Genomic DNA, 27,881 nt, shown 5'->3' on the forward strand with positions numbered 1-27,881 from the left:
CTTATTTATTGTTTTTCTAAGACTTATTCAATATAATTATTTTTTTAAACCGTTTTTAATTATTTAGTATCTAGTTGAAAAGATTTTTAGCCATTTAATTTAAGTTCTCATCCATGTATTGTTTTATACCATATACGTCTCAGTAAATTAGTTAGGTATACATATATCACAAGTTTTATAACTTACTAAATATTAATATTAGTACTCAATAGTTAATCAATAATCATAAAAAAAATATTAAATAGATACTATAAACACGAAAAAAGAAAAACATTTGGGGAGCTAATTTTATATTTGCATTGAGGTCTATACGGGGAGCATATTATTATGGTTATGATTATGCATTTATGCCTTTACAAAATACGAATCTTTACCCAAAAGTTTAAAATGATATTTGTTAATATGAAGTTTTACATTAATTTCATTCGAATTATATGCCTATATTAAATTATTAAATAGTATATGTTATTTGTTATATATTTTATTTTTATACTATGTTTTTATGTTTTTGTACTTAGTGCAAATATAATAATATGCGAATGGTACCTACGTCACAATAATAATTAAAACAAAAAATACGATTAAAATATTTTTGCATTTTTATACCACTAAGTGGTCATCACTATTATAATAATTTATAATATAAAACTATAATGAATAACACAACTACACAACGATGAGAAAATACAAGATTGTGCATATAGGTAGTATAATATTGTTTAGTAAAACTAAATGTTTATGGTTTAATGTTACACAATATTACAATAATGTTTTTTTGTATTAATTAAAATAAATATTGTTTTAATACTTGCATAAGGAATCAAGAATAGCATTCTAAACATGTTGTTTGACCTTGTATACTTATAAGTTATAACTTACAAGCCATAAAGCTATATAACTGCCTATATATAACCCACATACATCGTACCTACCTTTAAGACTACAGCTGGCTACATAATATATCTGTATATCGATTGGATTATTGACAATAATTATGTTGTCTAGCACTTTAGCTGATATATTTTATTATTTATTCTTCAAGTCTTTAAGAAGACGTTTGTGTGGGGGACCATCGGACTATGAAACATTATAATTATTATATAGGTAGTATACATATAATAATGTGTAGCAATGTAGCATGTGGGTATTGTAGGTACATATAGGTATGGTATGCAGATGGTCATCTAGCCATCTAGGAAATTAAAATTTTAAAAAAGTAGGTAGGTATGCATAAATTTAACAACATGAAATTGGTAATTTTAGAATATGTCAACTATTTTCGGTTATAAAGTTAAAAGTGTATCTACCATTCTACTAATCTCCTTTAATTTGATCGTTGCCTATTTTTATATTTATAATTTTATATATCTATCGTACTACAGCAATTGATAAATATCTAATAAAAGTTAGGTCACTAAATTAAGTTTCTACAGTATTAAATTTCAATATTATTTAGTTATATGTAGAAAATTATGAATGAATTAATAGTAACATATAATTTAAAAACATGATAAATCTATAGACAAAATTTCTTTCTTATTTAAATATTTATAATCTCATTAATTATACAATATTAGTTGCCCATACATAAATACATTATTAGGTATTATATATATTTGTTAAAATGTACCTAATATATTCTCGAATAAAATAACAATTTATGTATTTATTTTATTTTAAAGTCGTATATTACGTTCATAATACAAGGTTAACTGCCTTTTGCAACATTTTATCCTATAATTATAAATTATTATATAGTTTTAGTTATAATAACCACAAGTCCACAAAGTCAATAAACCAATAATTTTTATTGCAAGGATAAAATACATTGATAAAATAATTGACGAGAATCATATGGCTTTAGGTTTAAAAATATAACGGATTTATCAATATTCCAATGGCCCAGACATAAATAATTTTTATTTTATTTTATATAAAATATTATTTTAGCAGCGTATCGATAAATAAATAATTTTAAAATACGAATATCGCCGTCACTGACGATTATTTAATCATAAAATCAATATGGTTTGCGGTATCGTACTCAATAGTCAATACCGATAAATTCAATAATTATATTATTTATATTGTATATTAAATTAATATTGATAATTATTATAAATTATAATATAATATTATATTGATGGCTTACGATTTAGGCCTTTAGCACCTTTAGGGGTAGAGATTGTAATTCAGCATCGGACTAGTGTCGTTGTCGCGGACGGTGCACGTGGCACACACCTGTCCGTTAACACACTAATAACCTTTCTAATAACAATAAAAAATTCCACCAGAGTAAACACTGACCGCGACCACCGCGAACACCGCCACTGACGACTACCGTCTACCAGTTACCATCGCCGCAATCATCGCCGAAGGTTCGTGTTATTTTTTTGCGTTCGCTTGTTTTTCTTGTAATTTTTTTTCATTTTATCATCGTTTAAACTTTTATCGTGTGAATGTGCGATCCGACATCTCGACGTAAGACACAAAACAAATATACAATTACGAACCGTTAAAATCGGCGGTCTAGTGATTCTCGTTGTCACCCCGTAAAGTGGCATTATTGTATACGACTTACGTACCTCTATTACCTAAAGTCATTACAATATCTCGCGAGTCTCGACTTTCGTCAACCCTTGTTCTGTGAGACGTTCAGATTTTTTTTTATTTGCGTTTTTATTTACCAAAATCGTGTCGGTATTGCTCTCGAAACGTCACGATCGTTTGTGGAATAGGTCCTCGTACTTTACGACGAACTTTTTTTTTACGATTCGTTATTTGTCGGATCTCTTGATGACGCGTTCGTCCGTATCCAGTGTACCCTGTCGCCTTCTAAAGTACTATTTGTCGACTTCCAACTACACCAGTCTCATGTGAGTAACAGACATGGATGTACCAAACAATTTCAAGCCGTACCTCTGCAAATTGGACGATAATGATTGTGTTTCACTCGTGAATATAATTAAATCATTCAATACACCTGTTAGCGAGGAACATGCATGGGCCCTATGCTATCAGTGTGCCAAGTGTTTCAAGAGTGCTTTTGAACGCGATCCAAACAGGTGTCGTGTGGTCAAGAATCTAGAAGAAGTTCGTATCCATAAGGATGGATTCATCCACCCAAGTACCATTTTGAACACTGAAGAAAAAGGTATGTCTTGTAAATCATTTATTTATTTGACTATTTTGAATTTAAAAATTAAATTGAATACTAAAGAGTACATTTTTTATTCGAGTTTTTATTTGGTTTACCTTGGTAGTTCACACTAATTTTTAATAACTACTAACTATTTAGGTACCTACAATCAGTATTTATATTTTACCCTGTTTTTAAATAAAATAGTTAATTTTTAATTGGTTTAGGTTTACCATTTAACTAAACATAGCAACTTACTGATTTACTACTTATTTTAATTTTTTTCACTGTGAACTTTAAAACCAACGAAAGATAAAACTATTTTCACAGTTTGAAATTAAATTTCACATACATTTACTTAAATATTGTTGTACATGTGAATGAGCCTTGATGACATGCACCCAAAAATAATTATCATATATAAGACTATAAAATATTTGGTGCTATACTTATAATAGATACTACCTAAGTACCTATATTCATAGTTAATTACCCTTATGTAAATTTACTGTGCCCAATATTATACATAGGTAGTTTATATATTGGTAATTTAAAGTGTGTAGGTACTTTGTTGATACCGTTTGATAAGTAGTTATGTAATATTTGTACCCTTATAGGCTGGGAATCTGTTTTAAAGCCTTTTCAATCTCAGGTTTTATTTTTTATTTAAGTACCTATCAAAAAAAATTCAATTTTGCAGTATACTCGTATTATAATATAAGAACTTTTATTATGGACCAAGATTAAGCAGGTATATACTAGATCCCAATTTTTATCCAGCCCTGTGTATGCACTTAATGTGAGTTGGCTGGGCTGTCAAGCTTATTTTTCAATTATGATGCAAGCCCATACAAGCCAGTCTGGTTCTTTGGGCTATAAATTAAACAACTCCCAAATTCTCTTATAGATTTTGAAATGAAAAATTATTAATAGATAATAAATATTTTGAGATCAAATTTTAATTTAAAAAAAAAATTGATTGTTTTTATTCATAAACATTAAACATATCAAATTTTAGATGAAAATTAGGTAACAGGTTGGGCTAATTTTTCATAAGATAGACTGGACTGGACAAACTAATTCTATGTAAAAATATTTTGGACGCGCATGGGCCTTAAAAATCAGTCTTATGCAAAGTTTTACATACCTTACAGATAAAAAATTTAACTTCTGAATTTATGCCGAAGTGTTTATGGTACCTATTTTATATTTGTATTATGCATTGTTTAAATGTAATACATTTTTTTGTCTGTTTTAATTTTTTTAATCAAAATTATGTCTATTGAAATAAATTAACTTTCCGCATACTAGATTCTGTGATAAAAATAAGTTTCTCCAATAGTTACATTAAAAAAACAATTTTCTCCCTTGATTTTTTCCAAATCTTTAAATATAATAACTACTTTAAGATATTTAAAAAAAATAATTTATAAAAAAGTAATAGGTTTGAAACATATGTTGTCAATAACCAAATAAGCTTATACAATTTGACATTAAACTTCATGCATATTTTTGTTGGTTTTTGTTCCAGTGCATACCTATATATATTAATACATAACTTCTAATAAATAAAAATTATTCTCAATTAAATAATATACAGGCCATACTTCTTATGAAAGATGTATAAAAAAAAAATATTGAACCACTCCAATAATGATCATATAAATTTCAGCTATTTCAAACTGCATTAAGAACTTAAGAAGATAAAAATAAAAAGTTGTTATGAGACTTAACAGTAAAAATAAGAAATGTGTTATAAATATGTGTTTCGACTTGTAAAAATATTATTGCTGTTTCACATAATTAATCACTTAACATTTAATTATTGATCAACAATAGTGAACTAATACTTCCTATACATGATTTAGTGTTTTCTGATTTTTCCACTAAATATTAGTAAACTTTTATTAAATTAATAAATTTTTATGAAACTTAGTAATCTACATAAATATAGGTATATATTTTAATTTCTTGTATGTAAACTAAATTAATTTAATTTAATATGTGCCTATATTTATCTGTTATATGAAATTAAATAATATTAGGTACCTGTAAAAATAGGTAGGTTTATACTTATACAATAAAATAAATTAAAATATACTGAAACATTCAATCGAGCATTCAATTGTATAATAATTTATATTAATCATTAAAACAATTATTTTTTCTAAAGTTATTTAGCAATTGTGTTTATATTTTAGTGTTGACTCAAAGAGTATTGGTAGTTATCGAGTAATGACTATAGAAATAGAAAACATTTTTATTTTGCCTAAATATATTTGTACAAGTGTTCTAAATTGTGGTAGTCCAAAAAAAAAACTATTTATACTATACAATGTAAATCTTGAAGTTAACATCATTAATTTTGTATCACAATAAATTTTAAAAGTAATATTAGATAGGTGTATAGTTTATGGTGGTATTTTCTGTAGGTACATAACAAATGACATTGATTAATTTTTTTAGTTTTTATTCTTGTTACAATAAAACCAAATAATTTCGTTGGTAGACAGGTGTATAAGGTATATTTTGCAATAGTGTATGTATGATATTAAATACATTAAAAGATACTAATTAATTGGTAATTAAGTAATTACTTTTATAATTAATATCTAGATCCAATTAGTTATTCAAGTGTTTATAATGTTTACTAAACATTGATTAAGACTTAGGTATTTACTTATTAAATTATAATTTATGAATGAAAAATTATTAATATTTATTAAGCATAAGTACTAACAAATAATTTTGTCTGTACCTATACATGTTATAAAATAATAAATAAATATTATACTAATAATACTAATTTTACAACTTAATTTGAATTTCTATATTCCATATCAATCCCTAAATATTATTTGCCATATGGACTATATGCTAGATTATTGTTGAACTATCAACCTATAAGAACTTTAAATTTAAAATTATACTTTTATATAGATATACAAACATACTACCAAAAAAAAAAGAACTAAAATATAAGATAGACAATAGAGCTCCTTTTAAAATCTTTTCAAAAGTAATTTTGCATACTTAATACTTACCTATGTAATTCTGTATATATTTACAGTTCACAAATTTATTTGTAATTTAAAGTAGCTCATATTTTTGTTTCTTTATGTGTTTATTGTATGGTGAATTTTTTTAAAACTAGCTAATTTAACATTAAATAATAAGTTAGTATTTATCTTATTAACTCTTTTTTTATGTATCTTCAAAAATGTTCTAAAATATCCTCTATATCATAGTGTATGATAATTCAAATGTACAAAATCTAGTATGAACTTTAAGTATACAAGGTAATGGCCCGTGTCTACAACCTGGTTACCAAATCTTATTTTAACCTATTTTGTAAATATAAGTAATGTGCTGATTAATTTCTGATATTTGAAGTTTAATAACACAAAACCCTCCACTCTTTCTAATTTTGATCTCAATACATGTTTTTTAAATAAAAATATCTATTCAATAATTTTCAGAAAATAAAAGGATTCTAAATGAAAAACATAAGTTTGTATCATCACAGAATCGTCCTTAGATAGTATAGTACATTAAACATAGTTTATTTATATTTGCTTTTTTCATGTTTAAAAACAATTGTAGGTACTCATACCTAATTAAAGACTTTCCATAGTGGATTCTGTAGGAGAGGAGGTTCACTACTGATCAAATAATTATTGATTTCTTTTTATTATATAATTATAAACATTTTAATATATTAAATAAATTAAGTAATATAATTTATATTAATTTGTAATAAAGGTATAAAACACTCTTCCCTCTTTTAATAAAATTATTGTTTTTATGCATCTGGTCTACTAGATAATTTCATTTACACTGTTATACAAATAATGCTTTTGTATGATATTTTGTATAACTAAGAAAATAATTTTAATATACTTTTTTATGTTTGTTTCAGCTGAATCTCATGAAAATATTGAAAAACTTAGTAATGAAAATGATAGTAAAACTATACTTCAACATCATGTAAGTATTAAGTTTGTATTTTTAACATGTAACACTGTAACTATGTAGAATGAGCAAACATAAAATAATTTTTGATTAGAGTAATTATAGATTTAAATTACTTAACTATTTAGTATGAAAAATGTTTGACTAATAGTTACCTATTTAATAAACTTGAGTAAAAGATATACCAAATCATTTCGCTAAAATAATTTGTGAATTTCTTTTAAATAATAATTAAAATATTAAAGCAATTTTAGAAACATATATATTTTATTACATGTTGTTCTAATAAATATTTACAGTTTTAATCTGATTTAATATTTTATTCACATTCATTTTACAGTATCTTTTATATCTACATTATCCAGTAAATTCAATAGATATATATTATTAAAAATTTATAAACTCAAACATTTTTTGGTCTGTTATTAATTTATAAATACCTACATTTTTGTTTTGGTAATCTGGGAACCGTGTATTGTTATACAAATTAACATAATTCTTAATGCATAAAAATAAGTAGGTAATAATTAAAATATTTTCTTTTCTTTGTAAATCAATTAGTGTCTGTAGTCCTTATATACTATATAATTTTATATTTAGTTTTAAAACACATTTCCTTATGTTTTTAATATACCTGCTTTCTGTTTTTAAATTAAATTAAATTATTAATTTTATACCGTGTATTATGCAACATATAATATCTCTTATATTACATATATGTAAACACTTTTAATATAAAGACTATAAGTTCTTAGATAAAAATTAATGGAAGTTATATCAATATTTTTTAAATAAAAAATATAATCATCATACTAATTATATTTACGTTTTTTTTTTTTTTTTACTGTAGCAAATTTTGTTGAAAAAAATATGTATTGTAAATTCTATTGATCAAAATGTATATACTATAATAAGATATTTTAAAATGTGTATTAAAAATTATTTACTATACTGACATTTATTACCTAACAAAATTAATTTAAAATATGCCAATTAATAAATTTAAATTTTTAAAAAAATATATATTTTGTCATATATTTTCATAATACTAATTTATATAGGTGATTGCCAGTCTAGGATATATTGTTTTTCAAGTACTTGATTTTGGAATTGATGAAGATGAAGAAAGGTCATTAAATCCTGAGTTGGAATCATTAATTAAACGAATGATAGCTTCGTGTAAGTAAATATTAATATTAATTACTAAATACCATATATTTTAGGAAATAAGTACAATTATTAAATAAAATAATTTAATACCTAGATAATAATGTTATGTTTTTTAATAGATATCCAATTTATCAGAACATTTTTCAAAAATGTTGATAATTTTCTAAATCTGAGAAATTTTTTTATGTGTAATAGGTTTTTCAAGTGTACCTTGCCATTGAGTAACGGATGTGTTCAATTTAAATGATACAATAAATCATTGTATGTAGTCTATCAAATATTTTAAAGGGATATTCTGTATATTATATATTTATATTGATATTAGTCGTATGTTAGGTTGAATTAATTTTTGGTAAAAACAATCACATATGATAACTATTATAATATAATTTCATATATTCCTTTTAAATAAATACCAACATACTGTAGACCTATGTGAATAAGTTTGTGGTTAGGTAAATAGTTTAAAAATAATCTGATTATTTTGAAAATTACATTGTGTAAAATAAAATAACTTTATACATAGTGGTAAGTTTCCAATTCTTACTAACAATCTTTTAGGAATTCCAACAAAATATCAACTTGAAATTCCTTTAACAATTACCTATTTGTATATTTAAGGTTTTTAGGTTTCTATAAAAACAACTTGAAAAACCTAGTATTACATTTTTAAATCTAGGCTATAAAAATCTAAATTTTGAATTTTAAAATTAAATGCTTGTATAAAAAAGTTGTAGTTAAGTATTTAACTTTTTTTTTAGTGAGAACTATATATTATGAATCTTTTATTACATTTTCAAGCTTTTTTACTGATAAACTAAAATTGCATCATGCATTAATCAAAAATATTTTTAAAAAAAACCAATTACAAAACATTTCTAATAATACCAAAATAAATTTTATAAAGGTCATCATTATTTTTACTATTGTTATATAATTATCAATTTACTGAGTTTTTGATTATAAAATAGTTTTTTTATGAGGTTTTTTGCTTCAATATTTTGGAAATTGATGTCTATTCTTATTAAAGAGATTAAATTATGTATATTATGTCACTTAAGTATAATAATATTTATTGAACACTTTAAACTTATATAATCTTCTCATAGTTAATTTAGTTTGGTTGAAAATATTTAGCTGATTAGAGATTGCGCTATGTTATTTTAAATAGTGTAGTACTTGACATTTAATTGTACTATAATTTATATATTTTAGGTACCTATTTATTTATTTTTTATTTACCTTTAAAATTCTAAAATATTTTAAAGTAAGCTACAAACTATGTATTGTGTGTCTAAAAAGTGATACATATAATATTTTAAATAAAAGTTATCAATAATAATTATTCTTATGACAATTAAAATTAAAATTGTTTACTGAAAAAACAAAAACTTTTTTTTTTTTATTGAATACCTATTATGTGTAATAGTTTCTATGATGAATAAGGTAATTTTATTGTTAATGATCTGATGAATATAATCATAGCATTTCAACTGTACAAACTTTCCATTCACTATTATCCACTTCTACTTATTCTAGCAGTTGTTAGAACTGAGTAGGTACTGACTACTTAAAAGAAGTATGTTACAATTGCCACTACTTTCCATGAAAAGTAGTCCATTACAAAGAGGATTATTTTTCTTTTCCTTTAAAATACTATGTATTTATCAGTGTTTTATAGTTAACAAAAAACTACCTATTGATAATTAATTTTAGTTGTATATGGTATACCTAAACTATTGCACATATAATATACCCAACAGATACATTATTATTTACTAAATTGATTTATTATAATAAATTCAATTTAAATAATATTTATAGAATAAATTAGATTTTATTCAATAAAAATTTATGTGTTGATTGATTCTTGTTTTTTGAATTAAGACAAAAAGTTGAATATTATAAAATTGTTTGACCATCAAAAAATTGTGACATTAATCATTATTCTTATCAGGAACTTCCGAACATATTGATATTTTTTGTAATTTTTACAGTTATTTTTCCAAAAAGTTTGTTTGGATCATACTATATTGGGATGTTATTTATTAAAAACTTTTCTATTTTACAGTTTTTCTCATGTTCTTTGTTCTCTTACAAACCTGTTCACCTACTAGTAGGTATAGTACTACTTTACCTGTTTCCAGATAAAAGGTATTAGCTTAAACAATTCAGTCAACACAGTTCAACTTCCTATGAGTCTCATTTAAATAAATATTATCTTTTCAACATTTTGTTAAGTAATATTTTTTAATTTCTCATATTTTTCTCATTTTATAATTTATCGTTAACTATTACCTTGTTATACATTTGTTTTTATCAATCAATAGTAGATTAATTTTTATAGGATCCTCCTTTTAATTATCAAGTTTTCGTTTTTTAATTTTCAGTTGAATATGGTTTGCATGCTCAATCTATGGATCATGGACAATCAGGTGAAACTGATGATGAAGGAATTGAAAGAGATTCTGCTGAATGTGAAGAAATATCACGAAATAATTTTGCTACTTTTGATGATGTGTTAGAGGTAAATATTATATTTTTTCAAAAAAATAAAAATTACTTGATAGTTATTTAATTTTCATTAAAGGTTTCAGGATTTCAAAATTAGAGAAATAATGATTTCCTAATTTTGGGGTCTTCTAGATTGAAAATAAATAACATCTCAGGAAATTTTTTTTGTTAAAGTATTTAACAATATTTTTAATTTCATAAAGAAACTATATTATAGTATACAAATAGTATAAGTATAGTAAAAACTACACTCAACATTCAAGATCTTTAAGAAGTATTGTATGTGTGTAGATAAAAATTATATAGTAATTACATAATGTTTGAGTCTAGCATACTTGTCACTGGCATATACATATTTTTTATTCAACTATTTTAAATAATTTTGAATTTATAAATATTGATACATTCAAATTTCTTCCTTTTCAATCTATCTACTTCTTCTTCTTCTTAGGCTTAAAACAGACCATTTAGGTCTAATGCCGCTTCTACAATTCCTTTCCATTGCATCCTATTTACATCCTATCTAAGTAGGGTTTATTCGTGTTAAGTCTCTCTTCACCATATCGAACCATCTTTGACATGGTCTCCCTATTGGTCTTTTTCATTCAGATTTCCATCAAGCACTTTTCTTATAAGACATTCTTCTGCATGCCACATGTGCCCATCCCATTCTAGTCTTTTGCTACTTAGAAATTTGCAAATGTTCAGTTTATTATAAAGTCTTTTATCTTTTTTCTTCTTTTCAATCTATTTTTGTATTTATTTATTAATTAATTTGTTTAAAATGAATAAACAAATTTCTTCATTCAAAACCAGGAAATTGTGTTTTGATATTTCCCAAACCCATATCAACTAGAAAAATATATCTTGATCATCTTTATTGTTAAAATTTCTTACTTTTGTTTATATATTTTGGATAAAATTTATTCTAGGAATGCAGTAGACATATTGGTGTGTCAGGATTGGGTTCTGAAACTCATTATAAAGCTGTATGCAGAGCATTAGTGACAGAGGCCCTAGAGCTTTCGTCATTTTTAGATAAATTATCTGATGGATCTGTCAGTTTAAGACACAGAAATTCAACTTCAGCTGAATTAATTACATTGGATTACAGTGATTGGGTAAGCTATCAAGGACTTAATGAATATTCATTATTGCTGTTATTTTTAAATTAACTTTTGGTTATCTAAAAACTATAATTTTATTAGTCTCAATTAAAAAGTAGTGTTGATTCATATGTGTTCACATAATTAAGTTTTATTGTGAGTAATACTTAGAGTATTATGGCTTTAGGAAGTGAATTTATAAGTTTGTATTGTTTATATTTATTATGGCATCAAAACTAACACATTTGTTGTGTTACTTTTTGTTAGCCCAACCGCAGAAAGTGGAGTATTTTACAAGTATGTCTAGATTATAGTAAAATAAATTACATTTTATTATAATTCAAAATAATAATTTTGATTTCTAAGTTAATACAGGTTCAAGTAATTTTGGTACTTGTTTTTTATCACCTCACTACTAACCTGTATAATGTTTATTACCCTACCTCCAAGTGACCTTATGTTAGCAGTCTTGAATCTTAAATCTAGAATCTTGTAATTCTTGATTGATATTTATCTGTATCTTTATGATATTTTACATGTAGGTTAGTCTAATGTGATCTTATCATGAAAAAAGTAATACTTCATATAATATTTGGAGTTGTATTTTGTTATGTTTGAATCATATTAGTATGTTGTTTGCTTGTCATTATATTGTATGTAATTGTAATTTAAAATTCATATCTATCTTACAAATAGTATTAACTCATTTTAAAATATTGTTAAAAATTAATTTTAGTGAATTATTTTCCATAATATTCATTCAATACTGGCATTCAATTTTTAAAACAAAAATTTCATCAAAACAAATAAAATGTGTGAAATTTAAAGATCTTTTGAAAATGTATTAATTTTTTTTTTTGTGCGTGATTATAAAAATTAGTTGTTAACTATGCTACTATTAAATGTAATCAATTTATTATTATTATAATTTACCATTATTTGATAGTTTTGTAACGCTATGTCAAATTATCATAATACAAACTTCAAAGGATGGTCACTTGATGGTAGGGTGATCAATTTTATATGGTATGGTGGTGTAGAAATAACAAATAAGTACTGTAATTTTTTATGAAGATTTTGTAGTTTATTTTAACATTTGAAATTAGTTTGGATATTATATTTTTATATTACAATATTAATTTTAATAATTATTATATAGTTTTTTACTATACAAATAATATAATATAATATTATGTGTGTTTAAAAATCTAAAAATAATATTATTTATAAAAAAACTTGTAGGCACGTTTATGGATACAATTAATACGGGAACTACGACGTGGTGTACAATTGAAAAAAGTTGATCAAAGGTCTCGTACTGGAGATGAATTTGTTGAATATGCATTAACCCCCTATGAAATGTTAATGGATGACATAAGGTCTAGAAGATATACTTTAAAAAGAGTTACCCCTCTAGAAATTCCTGCTAGAATTCAAAGAGATGCTCACGATGCAATACTTGAATTTATTAGATCAAGGCCGCCATTAAAAAGTGTAAGTACTTTTCAATAATATTTTAAACAAATAAATAATTAAATTAGATCATTTTATTATGTTAAATTGTATTGCATTATAATAGAGTATTTTGGTTTAATGTCAATCTATCAATACAGGGTGATTCTTTTATCATTAAACACTCACTATTTCTAAGTGTTGACTTTTTACAATTTTTTTTTCAAAATTTTTAGTTTCATGCTTTTTTTAAAACTAACATTTTAATTTTTTTCACCCTTATATATAATAGTGAAATCACTATCAACTTTTGATCATAAAATTGCAACCTATATTTAAAATATCATAAAATAGTAGGGCAATATTTTAACGTTAAAATTATTATTTTTCATTTAACCGTTTGTGAGTTATAGCTGCTCAAAATTGGGTGGTTTAGGTGTTTATCCTACAAGCTACAGGTTATTACAGCTGTAAGGTATGGTTACTACAAATTCAAAGTTCATCACTGCGTCAATAGTTGATAATAAGTTTATTACATATTATTATATGAAACAAGAAGTATTAAAAAAACTGAAAACCACCAACTTTGCAAAGCTATATCTTGCTAAAAAATTAACAAAAAATAATAATTTGAACATTAAATTAATATGGTTATTTATTTTATGAATTTTAACGTTAAATTTTAAATATAGGTTGCTATTAGAAAATCAAAAGTTGATAGTGATTTCACTATTTTATAAAAGAGTGAAAAAAAAATATTTCATACAGTTTGAGAAAAGCATGAAATAAAATATTGTGAAAAAAAAATATGAATATTTGACAAAATAGTGACTGTTTAATGATAAAAGAATCACTGTATACAGATTTTGTATAATTTTATTATTTTTAGTTTTTAAAAATATGGTTAAAGACATATTTATACAGACATATAAAAACATAATAAAACTATGTATGTATGTTTTTATTTTTTATTTTAAATAAAGAAATATGTAAGGGAATAATGACAATATTCAACTAAAGGATATGTATTTTAATATATAAATATATTTATATATATAAAATTATAAAATAATTTAATTATGATATTCAAAAGATGAATGTAAAAAGTATTATTTAATTAATGCAGCAAGTATATTACTTATATTAATTGATTTAAATACTGTAGAAACCTATCATTTGGCAAAATTATGAAATTTGTATTGTTAATTACTATTTTATTGCCCTAAACTTTTGTTAGATCATATGTTAGACAAGTGTCAAGTATTTTATATTTGTCGACTCACCAAATATTGTTGAAATAGTTATAAATTTATTTTTACAAAGTTGTATATGATCAATATGAAAATATTTAATAATATCAATGATTTTTATATTTGTAAAGCTTTGCATAACTTTTAATAACACTATTGTATTCATATTTGTAATAGTGTTGTGTCTGGTGACCTTGTTTTAACAGATATTTAAAGTTATTTTTTAAATCTTTTTAAATAGAAGCTATTACAATAACATAAAATTTATCAATGTCAATATAGTCATTGTACAATTTGATATTGTTCTAAGAAAAAGTGAATTTAATTACGAATGTATTATATTTAATAACAACAATGTTTCTTATACTATATTGTGAATTATTTCATTGGAAAAAAATAGAAATTAATTCATATTTTTGTTTCTTTAAATTACCTTTATTAATATATAAGTATGCAATAAATAATTATTCAGTTTAATGTACTATAATTAAAACTCTAGATAAGCTCAAAATTTTAAAATGTTTTAGTACTTTGTTAAACCTAACTAACTTGCTCATATTTGTATTAATGTTTAATAATTTATACATATTTTTTCTATCTATTTTGTCATATAAATAATTTATTTAAAGTTGTTACTTGTTAACTTACTTATTTAAGTATTAATTTTTATTAAAGGCTGCTGCAAGAAAATTAGCTCCTCGTAGACAAGATAAACTGTCACCAAGGGAACATTTATTGGAGTGTATAAAAAGTGGAAACGTCAAGTTGCGTTCTACTTCATTAACCAGTAAGCTCATTAAATTTTAAAATGAATATAACATATATTTATTTTTGTTATTTTAATATTGTTGATTATACTGTTACTGTTAATTATTATTACATGAATTATTTAATGTTGTTCTATATGTGTTCAGTTTTAATTTACAATCGTTTTTAAATTTATTTAGAAAGTCCTTTCCGTAATATTAAATCATCGAGATCAATGTCGAGTCCTCCAAACTCTCGTAACAATAAATCAAAAAGTAAATTATTTTATTTGTTCAAAATGTAATATTTCTCTGTAAATTAATTTTAAATTTTTGTTTAGTTCACTATGACAATTCATCTATGAACAATTCAGAAGAAGAATATATGCCTAACCAATCTATCAAAAGTATGCTAGATACAAATAAAGAGCGAAAGCTTATAAAAGTGGATTTTTCTGCATTAGCTCGTCTAGTAGTATGTCGTTTAATAACATGTTATTTTGATAAAATGGTTTTGTTGTTCATGTGTGTGTTTTCATATAAAATTTTTAGAGTTCTGATTCTGAAGATGATTTTGATGACGATGAAGAAAATAACTCATTCAAGACTACTACAGTGGAAAAAACAGAAGAATCCACATTTTTGGGCGTGGCCACTCAAGGTAGTGATTCCCAACCAAACAACTGTGATTTGCACTATCGATTAAAAACATTGTCACCAACCTCATCCTGTGTGATATCTTAAGATAATTTATCTTACCTTAAGTTCTTGTAACATTCCTAGTTCTTTTTGTGTTTATTTAAATCTTTCTTTTTGTTTTTTTTTATTTCATCATTTTATTGTTTATGTTAAAACCATTTAACCATTGTGATTTCGTGTTGTGGTTGTCATTGTACCACTCAGTCATATTTTCAACATTATAAGACATTTTAAATTACTTAATTATTTAAAATAAAATTTTTCGTACAGTCGAATACTAAATAATTTATAATTCCAAGTAAGAAAAAAAATATTGTTACAATTTAAATCTTAAATTTATTCATACCTATCTTAAAAAAATATTTATAAATGTTGTATTATATTTTGTACATAAATATGAGGTGATTGATATATGAAAATAAGGACTATTTTTTTCTAATAAATTTACTATCCACATTCACAATTTAGAATGCACCACGATCCAACACTTTTGCTTCACCTGTCTTGGTAATTTATGTTTATGATTTTTTTTTTTTTTTGTAAATATTTTATTTAGGTACAGAATTTTATTTTGTAGAATTTAACATTATGTTGACACTTAAAAGACCAGCTGTTATGTATATTCTAAAAAGAATAGTATAAAATTATATGTACAAAATCCAGGTAAGTTTAATTGAACAATACCTTTTTAGGTAAAATTCTACTTGATCATCCATAAATTAAGGCTTTAAGATTTTTTTCTATGCTTGCTAACATTTAACCTTATTATTAAAACTCCTCTTGTATTACTAATATACTATTAACTTATGTAAAAATCCTTGGTATAAAAATAAAATGTAACCAAGTATTTGTTGCAACACTAATAAATCAAAAATAATTTATGTAACTTTAACAAATTAGATTTATATACATGTTACAATTATTATTATAGTGAAAAAATATCTACGTATCATTAACAACGCATAATTACAAATATGTTTTTAATTATTTTTCTATGTTACACAAGTTATATTGTATTTAAGTGTTAAAACAATTTTATTTTATAATATTAATTGTGACTGGTTTATACTTTAATTAATTTGTTTAAATGTAAATTGCTTACTTAATAATTAATGTTGAATAAAGTTATTTTCAACTAAATTTATAAATTGGGAACAAACAAAACTAATTAATTGAGCAGTTTGACACTGAAATAAATACAAAAAAATAAATAGTATTTTGTTATTTGCATCATAATATATTAATAAAATGTATAATTATTTGATACTGGTATTATTGATTATAGGAAGAGAAGAAAAACATGGACTTCCTGACACAAAACCCAATAAAAATATCCATGCAATTAGAAAACAACAGCGAAGGCACACAATTGCAGATCAATCATCTCTGCCTTTTATCAAACCAATGGGTGGATTATGGAAGCAATCTCGCAGACAATCTATGTTCAAAAACACTTTGCCTACTGTAAATCTTTCTCTCCTTATGCTTTTACTTTCAATATCTGACGATAATAATAATAAAAAATTATGTCATGCATATTGAGAAATTAATATCATAGTTTAGTTTATGCTATTTATTTTGTCATACTATTTTTAAATTGGTATTTGCAAACGAGTTTTAAAATGCTCATAACTTGCTTTCAAATTTACATATCAATAGAAACCTATGAGAAGAAAATGTATCAAGCTTAATTAAATTTAAAGATTAACTTAAGGATTAATTAACTAATAATATTAAAGTCTAACAAACTAATTTACTATGTTGTACATTTGCAAGAATGAGATATTTGTGGGTTTGGCCGTTTGGCGTCCTTATAATTTTTTTACTTTCAGTCAAAATTCTTCATAATTTCATTATTGTGTTGATTATTTAAAAAAATATATATTAACTACTTAAAAATAATACTTATCTTTGTTTTTAATAATATTTTATTGTATCTGTAGATATCTCAGGCTTAAACCAGTAATTTTTTTTTAATCATCTTGGCAACTGAATTCTTAAATTTTAAGTTTTTTTCTCATATGCTATTATTCTAAAAAAAAATAAAATATATATTTTTTTTTTGAAAATTAATCATATTTTTATAAAATAAGTATATTAAATTAATAAATATTAAATATTTTTATAGAGTGATTGTTTGACCTTGACTCTGCAAGAGCTTATACATATTCGTAGTGTACTTACCAAAGCAGAGATAGAAAGTTTACCAGTTGAAGGAAATTTCAAAGAAGATGTTGAAAATCGAAAAGTACATATTAATTTTATATTGAGATTTGAAACAGGATTATAAATATTTTTTGTTGTTTTAGGTTTGCTTCTTATGTATGAAAACAAGATTTGGCATTTTTGGTCCATGGGGACAGGAATGCAAAATGTGCCAACGTACAATATGTTCGAAATGCTGTACCAAGGTAACATATCTAAAATACTATAGTTATACAGAATCTTTGACTGCCTATGTTAAATATTTTTGTTTTATAATATAGATGCGTATGCCTACTGATCATTTGTCCCAAATCCCGGTTGTAGCGCTCAGTCCAAATGTAGCAATGTCGGAACAAAATCCTTGGTGGTCAAAAAGTAGTTGGGGCAGTGCTCCATCTAGTCCTCAGAAATCGTTGACAGTTGGTTGTCCCAATAATAGTATGTCTGCAAGTTACCATGGTTCATCTACAGTCACACAAAACATCACTCGGTAATAACCTCTTACCTTTAACCCGTTGTTGTAGAAGAAAAAATGTCAAAATCTAATTTTATTTTATTTTTTTATATAAATATTTACTGTTTCAGAACCAAATATAGTGCACAAATGACTGTTTGCTTAGATTGTAAGACAATGGTACTACAAGAAATCAAAACATCTAGAGTGAATCGTTCAAATTTACTTCGCCATTTAACACTTGACGTGTCATCTGTTTATTAGTCAATTGCATTTGCACATTAATATGTATTCCTTTCTTTGTCACTTAACATTCCATTATTGTTGGTTGATTGCTAAATATTATTTGCAATTGTAGTATTAATTTACTTATTGAATATTTATTATAACTCATGATATAACTACAATGAATGCCCAATTCAGTGACTAAGAGTCATTTATATTTGATAGTTGTATTTAATTAATTGAAATTAAATTAATAAACACCATTGTAGCACAAATGAAACATAAATATATATATATACAATTTTTAATTATAATGTAAAAAAATAATTGATTATGTAAAATTCATAAATTGTTGTCTTTTAGAATTAGTTATAATTTTGATTTTTGTTGCAATTTATTTTTTGATATTGCTACTGCAGTTCTGGAATCTCAGTAGATTTGTCTTTGATTGTTTAGATATTTGTCTTAAATGTTAATTATTATAATATTGTAAATGATAAAATCAATGTTGAAATTTAAAATTTTAAACTTATTATGTATTGCAATATATTTTTTTGACAGTTATTTTCTTTTAAAATTAATTAGAAAATGCTAAAATTTGGGGCATTAAAAGGAAAAAACTCCTATATTTCTGATAGCCAACATCCTCGTCTGGCCAAACACTGAAAATCATATGAACAGCACAGGATTGGCAAGATATTGGTTTACCTAGTTTTAGAATGTCTAACGATTGATTACAGCTACATCTATTGTATGGTTTAAATAATTTGAATCAATTATATTTTTTACCTATGTTTATACTATTTTATCATTATAATAAAGAAAAATATGACCAAACACTCAAAACCGACCCTTATTTTGAGTGGTCAACTGAGTTTAAGTCGGTAACTCGCTTGATCAATCCGGCCCTGCGTATGAATTACAATCGGAATAAATTGAAATATTATATGTTTAATGTTAATAAAATAAAATAAATATGATTACAGATTTGTTAAATATTTGCCAAAAAGATTGTATAGAGCAGTGGTTCTTAACCATAGGGTCGCGAATAATTTTAAACGGGTAAAAAATTTTTATTCCGCCATTGAACATTAATTATAAAAAGGTCACATGAAAAATTTGGTAAATATCTTGGGTTGCCACTACACAAAGGTTAAGGACCGCTGGTATAGAGAAGAATGTTTCATGATACATTAACAAACTCTCAATTGTATTGTAATAGTTTTAAATTATTATGTAATAAATTGTTCTTAATGATAGTTAACAAAAAAATTACAAATGTAATTTACGAGTATAAATTTAAAAAAAATCAATGTAATATATATATTTATATTAATTATTATGCAGAAAAATGTATTTTATAAGTATTAGATTAGCTATTTGTTGACAAAAAAACTGTTAGCAATTAATATCTTAAAATTTCAATGAAATATAATATGTTTAAATGTTAGCAATAAAACTTAGTTGATTAACAATATAACCTTTTCTTGGGTTACTGAAGCCAATGTCAGGTTAACCGACCTAACAAATTTTATAATGTTTATTATTTTAAAATCTGCTAAAATGGGTTAGACAAATTTAATTGAATATTTAAATACAGAATACATAAAATAAAATTGAATCTATTCTGAGACCCAATCTACTAAAATATAGTCTGACCCACTGGATTAAATCTGATATTTAGTCATATCTCCTATGCCTAACCAAATTGTTAAATCAAATTTATAACGTAAAAATCCAACTAGTTTCTACCACCTTAGACTGTGTGCTTCTTTCTCACGAACTGGCTGGAACCTATCTCACTGTTGCAAGGAACCTTAAGAAATACTTATCAATATGAAATTGAAGCAAATCTGAGACAGGAAATAATTATAAAAAATGTCAACCGATAGAAAAGGAACTTGAGCTTTAATAATTATTATTTATTAATACATGTTTTATATCAGTATTGGACCAAATGTTAATTGAATTTAAAATTAATTAAAACCACAAAAATACAATTAATTCTTAACCATTCTTTTTAATTGTAAGAATATAAAGCTCTAAAAGTTAGGTGTTAATGTTTTTAAAATACAGTCTTTGTACAAAATTAATATCACTTTTGTTGTAAATAATCAAACATAATACACAAATTGATAAATATTTCAAAATGTGTAAGTACTCGTAGCCAACATTAAATGTCAACTAAATTCTAATTAGATGAATTGAAAAAACACATGTTAAACTGAACAGAATTCTTGTTACTGTAGGATTTCAACGCTTTCTTTCGACTTTTTGAGCTTTTTTCTTTTTAGCATCTTTCTTTTCTTGTGCCAATTGCTTTTGTTTTTCTCTGTAAAATTAAATTTCAATTAATATATTTGTTATCTTTGTTTTTAATAATGATAATCATAAAACATAAATATCAACTTTTGAGTGGTGTGCTCAGCTTCATTTTTGACTTGTAATAAACCCTAATTTTTTTTTCATGTAGATAATAAATCATTACAAAAAAATTCAAAGGAGGAATATGACACCCTGATCCTCCCCCCTGTGAGCACACCAATGCAATACTATCAAAGCTTTTATTGACTGGTATGAATTCAAATACCAAAAAGTACTACTATAGTTTTATATATTTATAATGATGTACAAATCAAAATTTTACCTGTCTTCTTTGTCTTTTTCCTTTTTCCGTAAACTTTGTTCTTTAGCTCTTTCTCTCTGTTCTTTTTTTAAAGCTAATACAGAACTAGCATTAGTATTATGTTCTATGTCTAAATCGTCACTTTCTTCTTCTTCTGAATTAGCTTCTTTCTAAACCAAACAAATCAATATATAATAATTACACACACATAAGTCTAAAAACATAATTGATCCAATAGTTAAGAAGTGTCCGGATTCTCAAGTAGAAAAAAAGTTGAGATTTTAATGCTCTGAAAAAACATACAAAAGTATGCAGGATTAATCAATTAATATCAAAATATGCAAATTCTTGAATATTCACACTTGTTTTTAGTAGCGACTTATTTATGAAAAAATTATTATTTTATTTCATTGGTACCTAAACGATAGGAAAAAAATTGTTAAAGTAGGCCTCAAAATAAAAATATATAAATATTTTTCCGCAGTTTAACAAAATATTTTAAAATACAATAAAGAAACTAACCCTTGAAAATATTATAGAAAATGTTACTCTCTAAACTTTATGTTAAACAAATTATTCACATTTTTTCATCTTATAAAATTGCACATGCTAGTTAATGATACGTAAAAACCTAGAAATCTAAACCTTAATCAAGACATACCTGTGCATATTGACTTAAAATATTTTTTCTAATTTTTACTAAATCCGAATCTTCCTCGTCTGAATTTAACTTGTTGGTTTTATTGGGGACCGTCACAACTGTTCTTATATTGTTTTCTAACATTTTAACCAAAGCCTCTTCGGTATCCTCTATGGGTATTTTGATTTCACTAGCGCCACTGTCATCTTGTGTGTCATACATATCAATTATTTCCATGCATTGGGTTTTCACTTCTTTCTCACTCTGTGGAATAGAATAATAATAAAAATGTGTTTGATTCGTGTTGTTTAAATATTCTTTTTTTTATATATTTGGAATGAGAATATTGTTTTGTCAAACTCTCAATGCACGATATACCTAAACAAGTATAGTAACAATCCACACAGCATTGATTTTTTAACGTTGACACTGGGACTTGGGAGATGCAAAAATAAAATATACAAAGTGGTTTTTCAAATAACAAACGAGTAGGTAATAAGAATAAACGATAATCATAACGATGCAGATATCCCCCTCAGCTAAAGTAGAACACAAAAAAATCGATAGACCTCATGCTATGAGCATATCATATTTTTTAGTTTGGTGACAAAACAGTGATTGACCGCGTCATATTGGCCAATAGCCCTGGTAACGTAGGGTGCGACGCTTACCAATACTTCTCCGAGAATCGCCTCAAGTGCACTGATTTTTTCGCACCGATCTTCTTCGCCGTCCAACACACTTTCGATGTAGTTCAAATAGATCTCCTCGTCCAGCGCGAATTGTTTGAGTTTCGACGACAGCCACGCCGTTTTCGTGCATTGCGCCGACATGTCTTGAGGCCTGTAGGGGAATCACGTGTGGAAAAAATAACAAGAGTAGGTACGTCGGAGGGAACCGTGTGACCGGTCCTTCGACAATTCGACGTCGGGCGACCGAAAGTGCCCGGGCTTGGCCAGATTCGTTACACACGATACGCGCCGGATCGAGCGATTCCAGTGGACGGAAGAAAATCGACGTTAAGATATTATTATATTGTATCTTCGAACGCGCGAAGTTTTTAATGATCACCGAACTCATTGCCAGTTGCCACTATCACGGTTCAAACTTCAACCATTATCACGACAGTATGTTATTATCACACCGCGATGAGATAACGTCACGAACATGTCATAATATTATTATTTCCAATCATTTCCGGTCACGGATCCGTTTTTATTTATTCATTCATCGTGTAGTCTGCGGCTCCCGCTATAGATATTCTACCTTTCTAAGGTATTACTATTGATTTTAAAATATATTTTGTTACAAATCACAATGTGGATATCTTTGCGCGGCGTAACCAAAATAATTTGTAATTTTGTATGAAAAGCACCTCATCAAACTGTAAAAGAGCATTTAACAGCAATAATTTATATATATTTAAATGTGGAGTGCAGGAGATCTGTGCATGGACGAGACTCATATTATTTATCACAGAAACGCACTATTGCCGTAAGAATATGTCATACAGTTATTTTATACGTATTACTGTATTACACCAAAGACAGTAAAAAATATGTTAAGGAAAAAATGCATCGTTTCATCTATGTACTATGTGATAATATAATGCAATAAATCTTCTTCATAGCAACAACGTTAGATTAATTAACGTCCTACAATAACTGACGACAACGGGTAAATATATATACGAATGCGTTTACCCAATATCGTCAGTCCAATCTCAACCTTCAAACTGGTAAGAATTCAGAAAAGAAAAAGAATAGATCAAGAAACAAGACCCAAACGTTTGGCGGCAAACACAGTGAGAGAAGAGCAGAAGAGAAAAGCGACCGGACGAAGCTCGCGGTTAGCCAATACCGAACACCGTCGACAACGCCGGATCGTAGCAGTACGCTCAGACCAGAAGTTACTGTGGTAGAGACGGGTACAGTGTTGACTCGGCTTCTACCCGGCTGCGACCACCGGCAGACATCGTCTACCTACAGACGTATGCGATATACGTATACCGACCTGTCACGAACACCAGACCAATGTCCCCACGACGCGTTCCGCAGTTACCCGTACTCGCGCCCTCTGGTCCTAGCGCTTTCCGGTGGCTCAAGGTAATCACGCCGCTTGTGGCATACGGTACGGCATCGGCGGGGAACACACGCGAAGCTCCTCGCCCGTCCCAGACGCGCGACGACTATCCGCGAGCTAATCGGCCACTGCCGGCTCGGTACCGTCCGTCTACGGCACGTTGCGGCTGGGGAGGAGTAACGTGGTGGGCCACAAAAGACTGTGCACCGGCGCTGGGCGCTATCTGGTTGTTCGCGTCAGCTGGCTCGGGTGGTGCCGGCTCAGCTTGGCCTACTCCTACCCAGCTACAACCGGCAGACGATTGTCGGAAGAAAAAGAAGAAACAAGACCCAGACGATGGGGCGAAGCTTGTCTCATTGGTGGATATCGAATACTGGACGAACGCCGTCGACAACACCGATAGAATTGTCGGCCAAACGTCACGAACTAGTACAGAATAAGACACGGCAGTCGTCGTAGCGGACTTCGCTGACGACGTGTTGTGTCGGTGGTGTTCTGCATTGCACGACCCACGGCGATATTACATCGACGTGCACCGCTCAGAGCTAATCGATTATCGGGATCGTCATACCTATGACGCCCGACGAACGTTCTCGAAGTGCCGTCGCGTAGGGTTAGGTGTACGCTGCAGACGTCGGCTGCATCACGCCACACGACTGAATGCGCGTCGATCAACGACAACTCTCTTCCCTGCCGGGCGGTTAATCCCGACCCGGTGCTCTCTCACGGGGAAGACATAAAATCGCCCTTTTCAGGGCCCCCAAATTCTACATTATTCCCCCTAGGGCGTGATTTTCTCCGCCACGCTCATCCTTGAAGAATATGACGTGTATGCAGTTTACCAAGCATAAACAGATGAATAAATTGAGTAGTATCACACATTAACATAGTAAGTGTACCTAATTGTTATGACTCTGTTGCTTTTATAAGTGTCACTATCTGTACTTACGCGTCTGTCCATAGCGTACATCAAACTCGACGACTTAGATGACTAAAAAGAATAAAAAATATGATAAGGAAAAAAAGCATCATTTTAAATACGTAACATTATGTGATAATAATGCAATATAATTCATCGTCATAGCAACAACGCTGAATTAAGCAACGTCCTAATAAGTGACGCCTACGGGTATAAATACAGGTGCGTTTTCCGAATATCGCCAGTCTTCTCTCAATTTTTAAACTGTCAAAACTAAGAAAACCAGCCAAAGAAAAAGAAGAAGCACGACCAAGCGATCGGTAAGATTTGTTAGAGTAAAGAGAACGCCCGAACGAAGCCTGTTGTCAGCGGATATTGATCATCGGACGCACACCGACGATCACACCGGACCATAACAGTACGCCCAAACCAGAAGATACTAACGACAGAATTGTCGACCAAACGTGAACAATCGCGTGAACTTCAGTAGGTAATGGCGTGTTGTCGGTGGTGTTTTACACTGTACGACCGACGGTGATTATACCGACGTGCACCGCTCAGAGTGCTAATCGATTATCGGGATCGTCATACCTTTGACGCCCGACGAACGTTCTCGAAGTGCCGTCGCGTAGGGTACGCTTGCATCACGCCACACGGCTGAATGTGCGTCGACCAACGAAAATTCTCTTGCCGCCGGGCGGTTAATCCCGACCCGGTGTTCTCACGGGGTAGTCTAGAATAGCCCTTTTCAGAGCCCCCAAATAATATGTTCTATTTTCTTTTTTTTTTTTATTTAAATTTATAAATAACCATTTTTATTAATATTGATTAAATAATTGGAGTAAAATTTATACTTTTTTACAGAATATTATGTCAAATAAATAATAATATAGGTAATACCTATATAAAACCGGACCTGAAAATTTTGTAGGAATAGAGTGACAACAGCGCAGGTAGTTTTTATTTCTTAGGATAACTTTTTCTACTTGCATCTTTTTCCTAACCATAATCACCGTCTTGTTTGCAACGAAATTCACCGAATTCTCGCAAAACTACTAAAAATTGAACAAGGATAACCAGAAGCATGTCAAATATGACGTGCATGTAATTGACCAAGCTCAGATACTGCGAAAAGATAAAATAAGCTAAGTAGTTTCGCACATTAAAATGTACCTAATTTTTATAACCTTGTTGCTTTTACAGATATCAATGTACAACATAAGGGTTACAAATAGTTTATTAAAATGGTAAAATGGTAAAGTCTCGACAACATATATACTATATAGGTAAATAGGTATAATACCTACGCCTATACGATTACCATATTATTATTTTTCATCCATAAATCATAATCTTTTTATAACATAGCTATAATTTTACTCTTATAAAATATTATAGAGGAGGATATTTATAAGTATACTCTTAATTTGTATTACAATCATTTATTTTAATACAACGGTATAAGTTGACTATAAGTGATAATTCATAGATTAATGGTGCGGCGGTTGTGGAGAGGGCAAATGGGTGGCTGTGGGTTGAATTTCTGCCAATTTTCACCTATATATACATGCGGACTTTAATATCCAACGGAACACTAATAATCTTTGCAGTGGTATATTATTTAGCGTTTAATAATTAACTACAGTATGGTAATGCAGTTTGAAGTGCTGTCAACATGCAGACCGCGGTACGCTTTAAATAAAATGTCATCCCCGATGTTTTAATAATTAGCATCTGTTTGCAGGCGTTGTGCCGTTGTACATAATTTAGGCACCTATCATACACACACACACACACACACACACACACACTATATGTATTAATAGTAGTGGTACAGTCAGTATAGTAAAAAAAAATTAAAAAAATGCTTGGAACACCCAAGATGACGCGACGCGCGTCAACGATTCTATTTCGAACTAGCGTGTACCTAATTTCTTTTTTTCTCTGTCTTATTCCGTGAAGAAGATACGTCCAATTTAAAAGGAACAAAGAGATGATTGAAACGAGGGAGGACGAAATCGTAAATACATTTTTAAACAATGGTTTTAAAAATAAGTCTCATTCATTCCTCGTCCGTTGTGCGAAAGCGCGCACATAATATACGCTCGTCCGCCGTTTGCCAAACGAATGATGAATAGAAGAGCAGAAAAAAAAGAAAGAATTTCACCGGTCTATCGGTCGGCCAAACTGCAGTGCAATTCGTTTTCTATTTCGGGTACGGGGAATCTCTCGTGCACCTAAAGTATTTTATCTGTCGATTTTTTTATTTTCTGGCAAGATTCCCGAACGGAAACCAAATTTCTAAAAGGTATGCACTTCGTATGTACACGAGCATGCACGCGCACGGTCCGCAATGACCTTTCGACGAAAATGCGAAACGTGATATTTCGCATACGCACATGGGCACATATTACATTATACGACACAGTCGGTTGCGTATATCGCGATAACAATATGTAAATGGACGGCGGCCGCGTGGATATACACAACGCGGTTTTCCGATGTCGCTCGCAATATACCTACAGGCTACGACTCCGCAAACGCTGCACTACTGCAGCAGTATATATATATATCGGGGTTGACGAACGCGCGCCGCAAACTATACGCACAAATGCACAATGCATTGTAGCTATGTACGACATGTATACGACATACGCATAGAACTATGATTTGAATTGTTCA

The 27,881-nt window shown here is 27.7% G+C and overlaps 2 protein-coding genes across 3 annotated transcripts; one reads left to right on the forward strand and one right to left on the reverse strand.

Moving 5' to 3' along the window:
- Window positions 1-2,328: 2,328 nt before the first annotated feature.
- LOC113553031 (protein spire homolog 1) lies at window positions 2,329-19,230 on the forward strand. 2 transcript variants are annotated; one of them, XM_026956146.1, is made up of 16 exons: window positions 2,329-3,154; window positions 7,059-7,126; window positions 8,173-8,290; window positions 10,672-10,808; window positions 11,728-11,916; window positions 12,169-12,198; window positions 13,144-13,395; window positions 15,279-15,390; window positions 15,551-15,625; window positions 15,691-15,824; window positions 15,902-16,010; window positions 17,334-17,512; window positions 18,177-18,296; window positions 18,358-18,459; window positions 18,535-18,743; window positions 18,839-19,230. In XM_026956146.1, exons 1-16 carry the CDS (start codon window positions 2,890-2,892, stop codon window positions 18,969-18,971), a joined length of 2,232 nt encoding a protein of 743 aa, XP_026811947.1. In that variant the 5' UTR covers window positions 2,329-2,889; the 3' UTR covers window positions 18,972-19,230. The 2 variants fall into 2 exon arrangements, with proteins under 2 accessions (XP_026811947.1, XP_026811948.1); XM_026956147.1 differs by lacking the exon at window positions 12,169-12,198 and having other exon boundaries at window positions 18,839-19,229.
- Window positions 19,231-20,833: 1,603 nt separating this feature from the next.
- Window positions 20,834-23,356, reverse strand: LOC113553141 (coiled-coil domain-containing protein 43). Its single transcript, XM_026956315.1, has 4 exons — window positions 22,870-23,356; window positions 22,220-22,462; window positions 21,580-21,728; window positions 20,834-21,264 (listed from the first exon to the last, which is right to left on the reverse strand). The coding sequence occupies exons 1-4, from the start codon at window positions 23,029-23,031 to the stop codon at window positions 21,186-21,188; spliced, it is 633 nt and encodes a 210-aa protein (XP_026812116.1). The 5' UTR covers window positions 23,032-23,356; the 3' UTR covers window positions 20,834-21,185.
- Window positions 23,357-27,881: the final 4,525 nt, after the last annotated feature.

The sequence above is a fragment of the Rhopalosiphum maidis genome, chromosome 2, assembly GCF_003676215.2.
Source record: "Rhopalosiphum maidis isolate BTI-1 chromosome 2, ASM367621v3, whole genome shotgun sequence".
NCBI classification, from domain to species: Eukaryota; Metazoa; Arthropoda; class Insecta; order Hemiptera; family Aphididae; genus Rhopalosiphum; species Rhopalosiphum maidis.

Bases quoted from the DNA above. Each gene is read 5' to 3' on its own strand.
- LOC113553031 (XM_026956146.1), top strand. From the start codon at position 2,890: ATGGATGTACCAAACAATTTCAAGCCGTACCTCTGCAAATTGGACGAT. The intron at 11,917-12,168 runs GTAAGCTATCAA...ACTTTTTGTTAG, and splicing joins CATTGGATTACAGTGATTGG to CCCAACCGCAGAAAGTGGAG. The intron at 15,391-15,550 runs GTAAGCTCATTA...AAATTTATTTAG, and splicing joins GCGTTCTACTTCATTAACCA to AAAGTCCTTTCCGTAATATT.
- LOC113553141 (XM_026956315.1), bottom strand. From the start codon at position 23,031: ATGTCGGCGCAATGCACGAAAACGGCGTGGCTGTCGTCGAAACTCAAA. The intron at 22,463-22,869 runs GTAAGCGTCGCA...TCTATTCCACAG, and splicing joins CGATTCTCGGAGAAGTATTG to AGTGAGAAAGAAGTGAAAAC. The intron at 21,729-22,219 runs GTATGTCTTGAT...TGTTTGGTTTAG, and splicing joins TTTTAAGTCAATATGCACAG to AAAGAAGCTAATTCAGAAGA.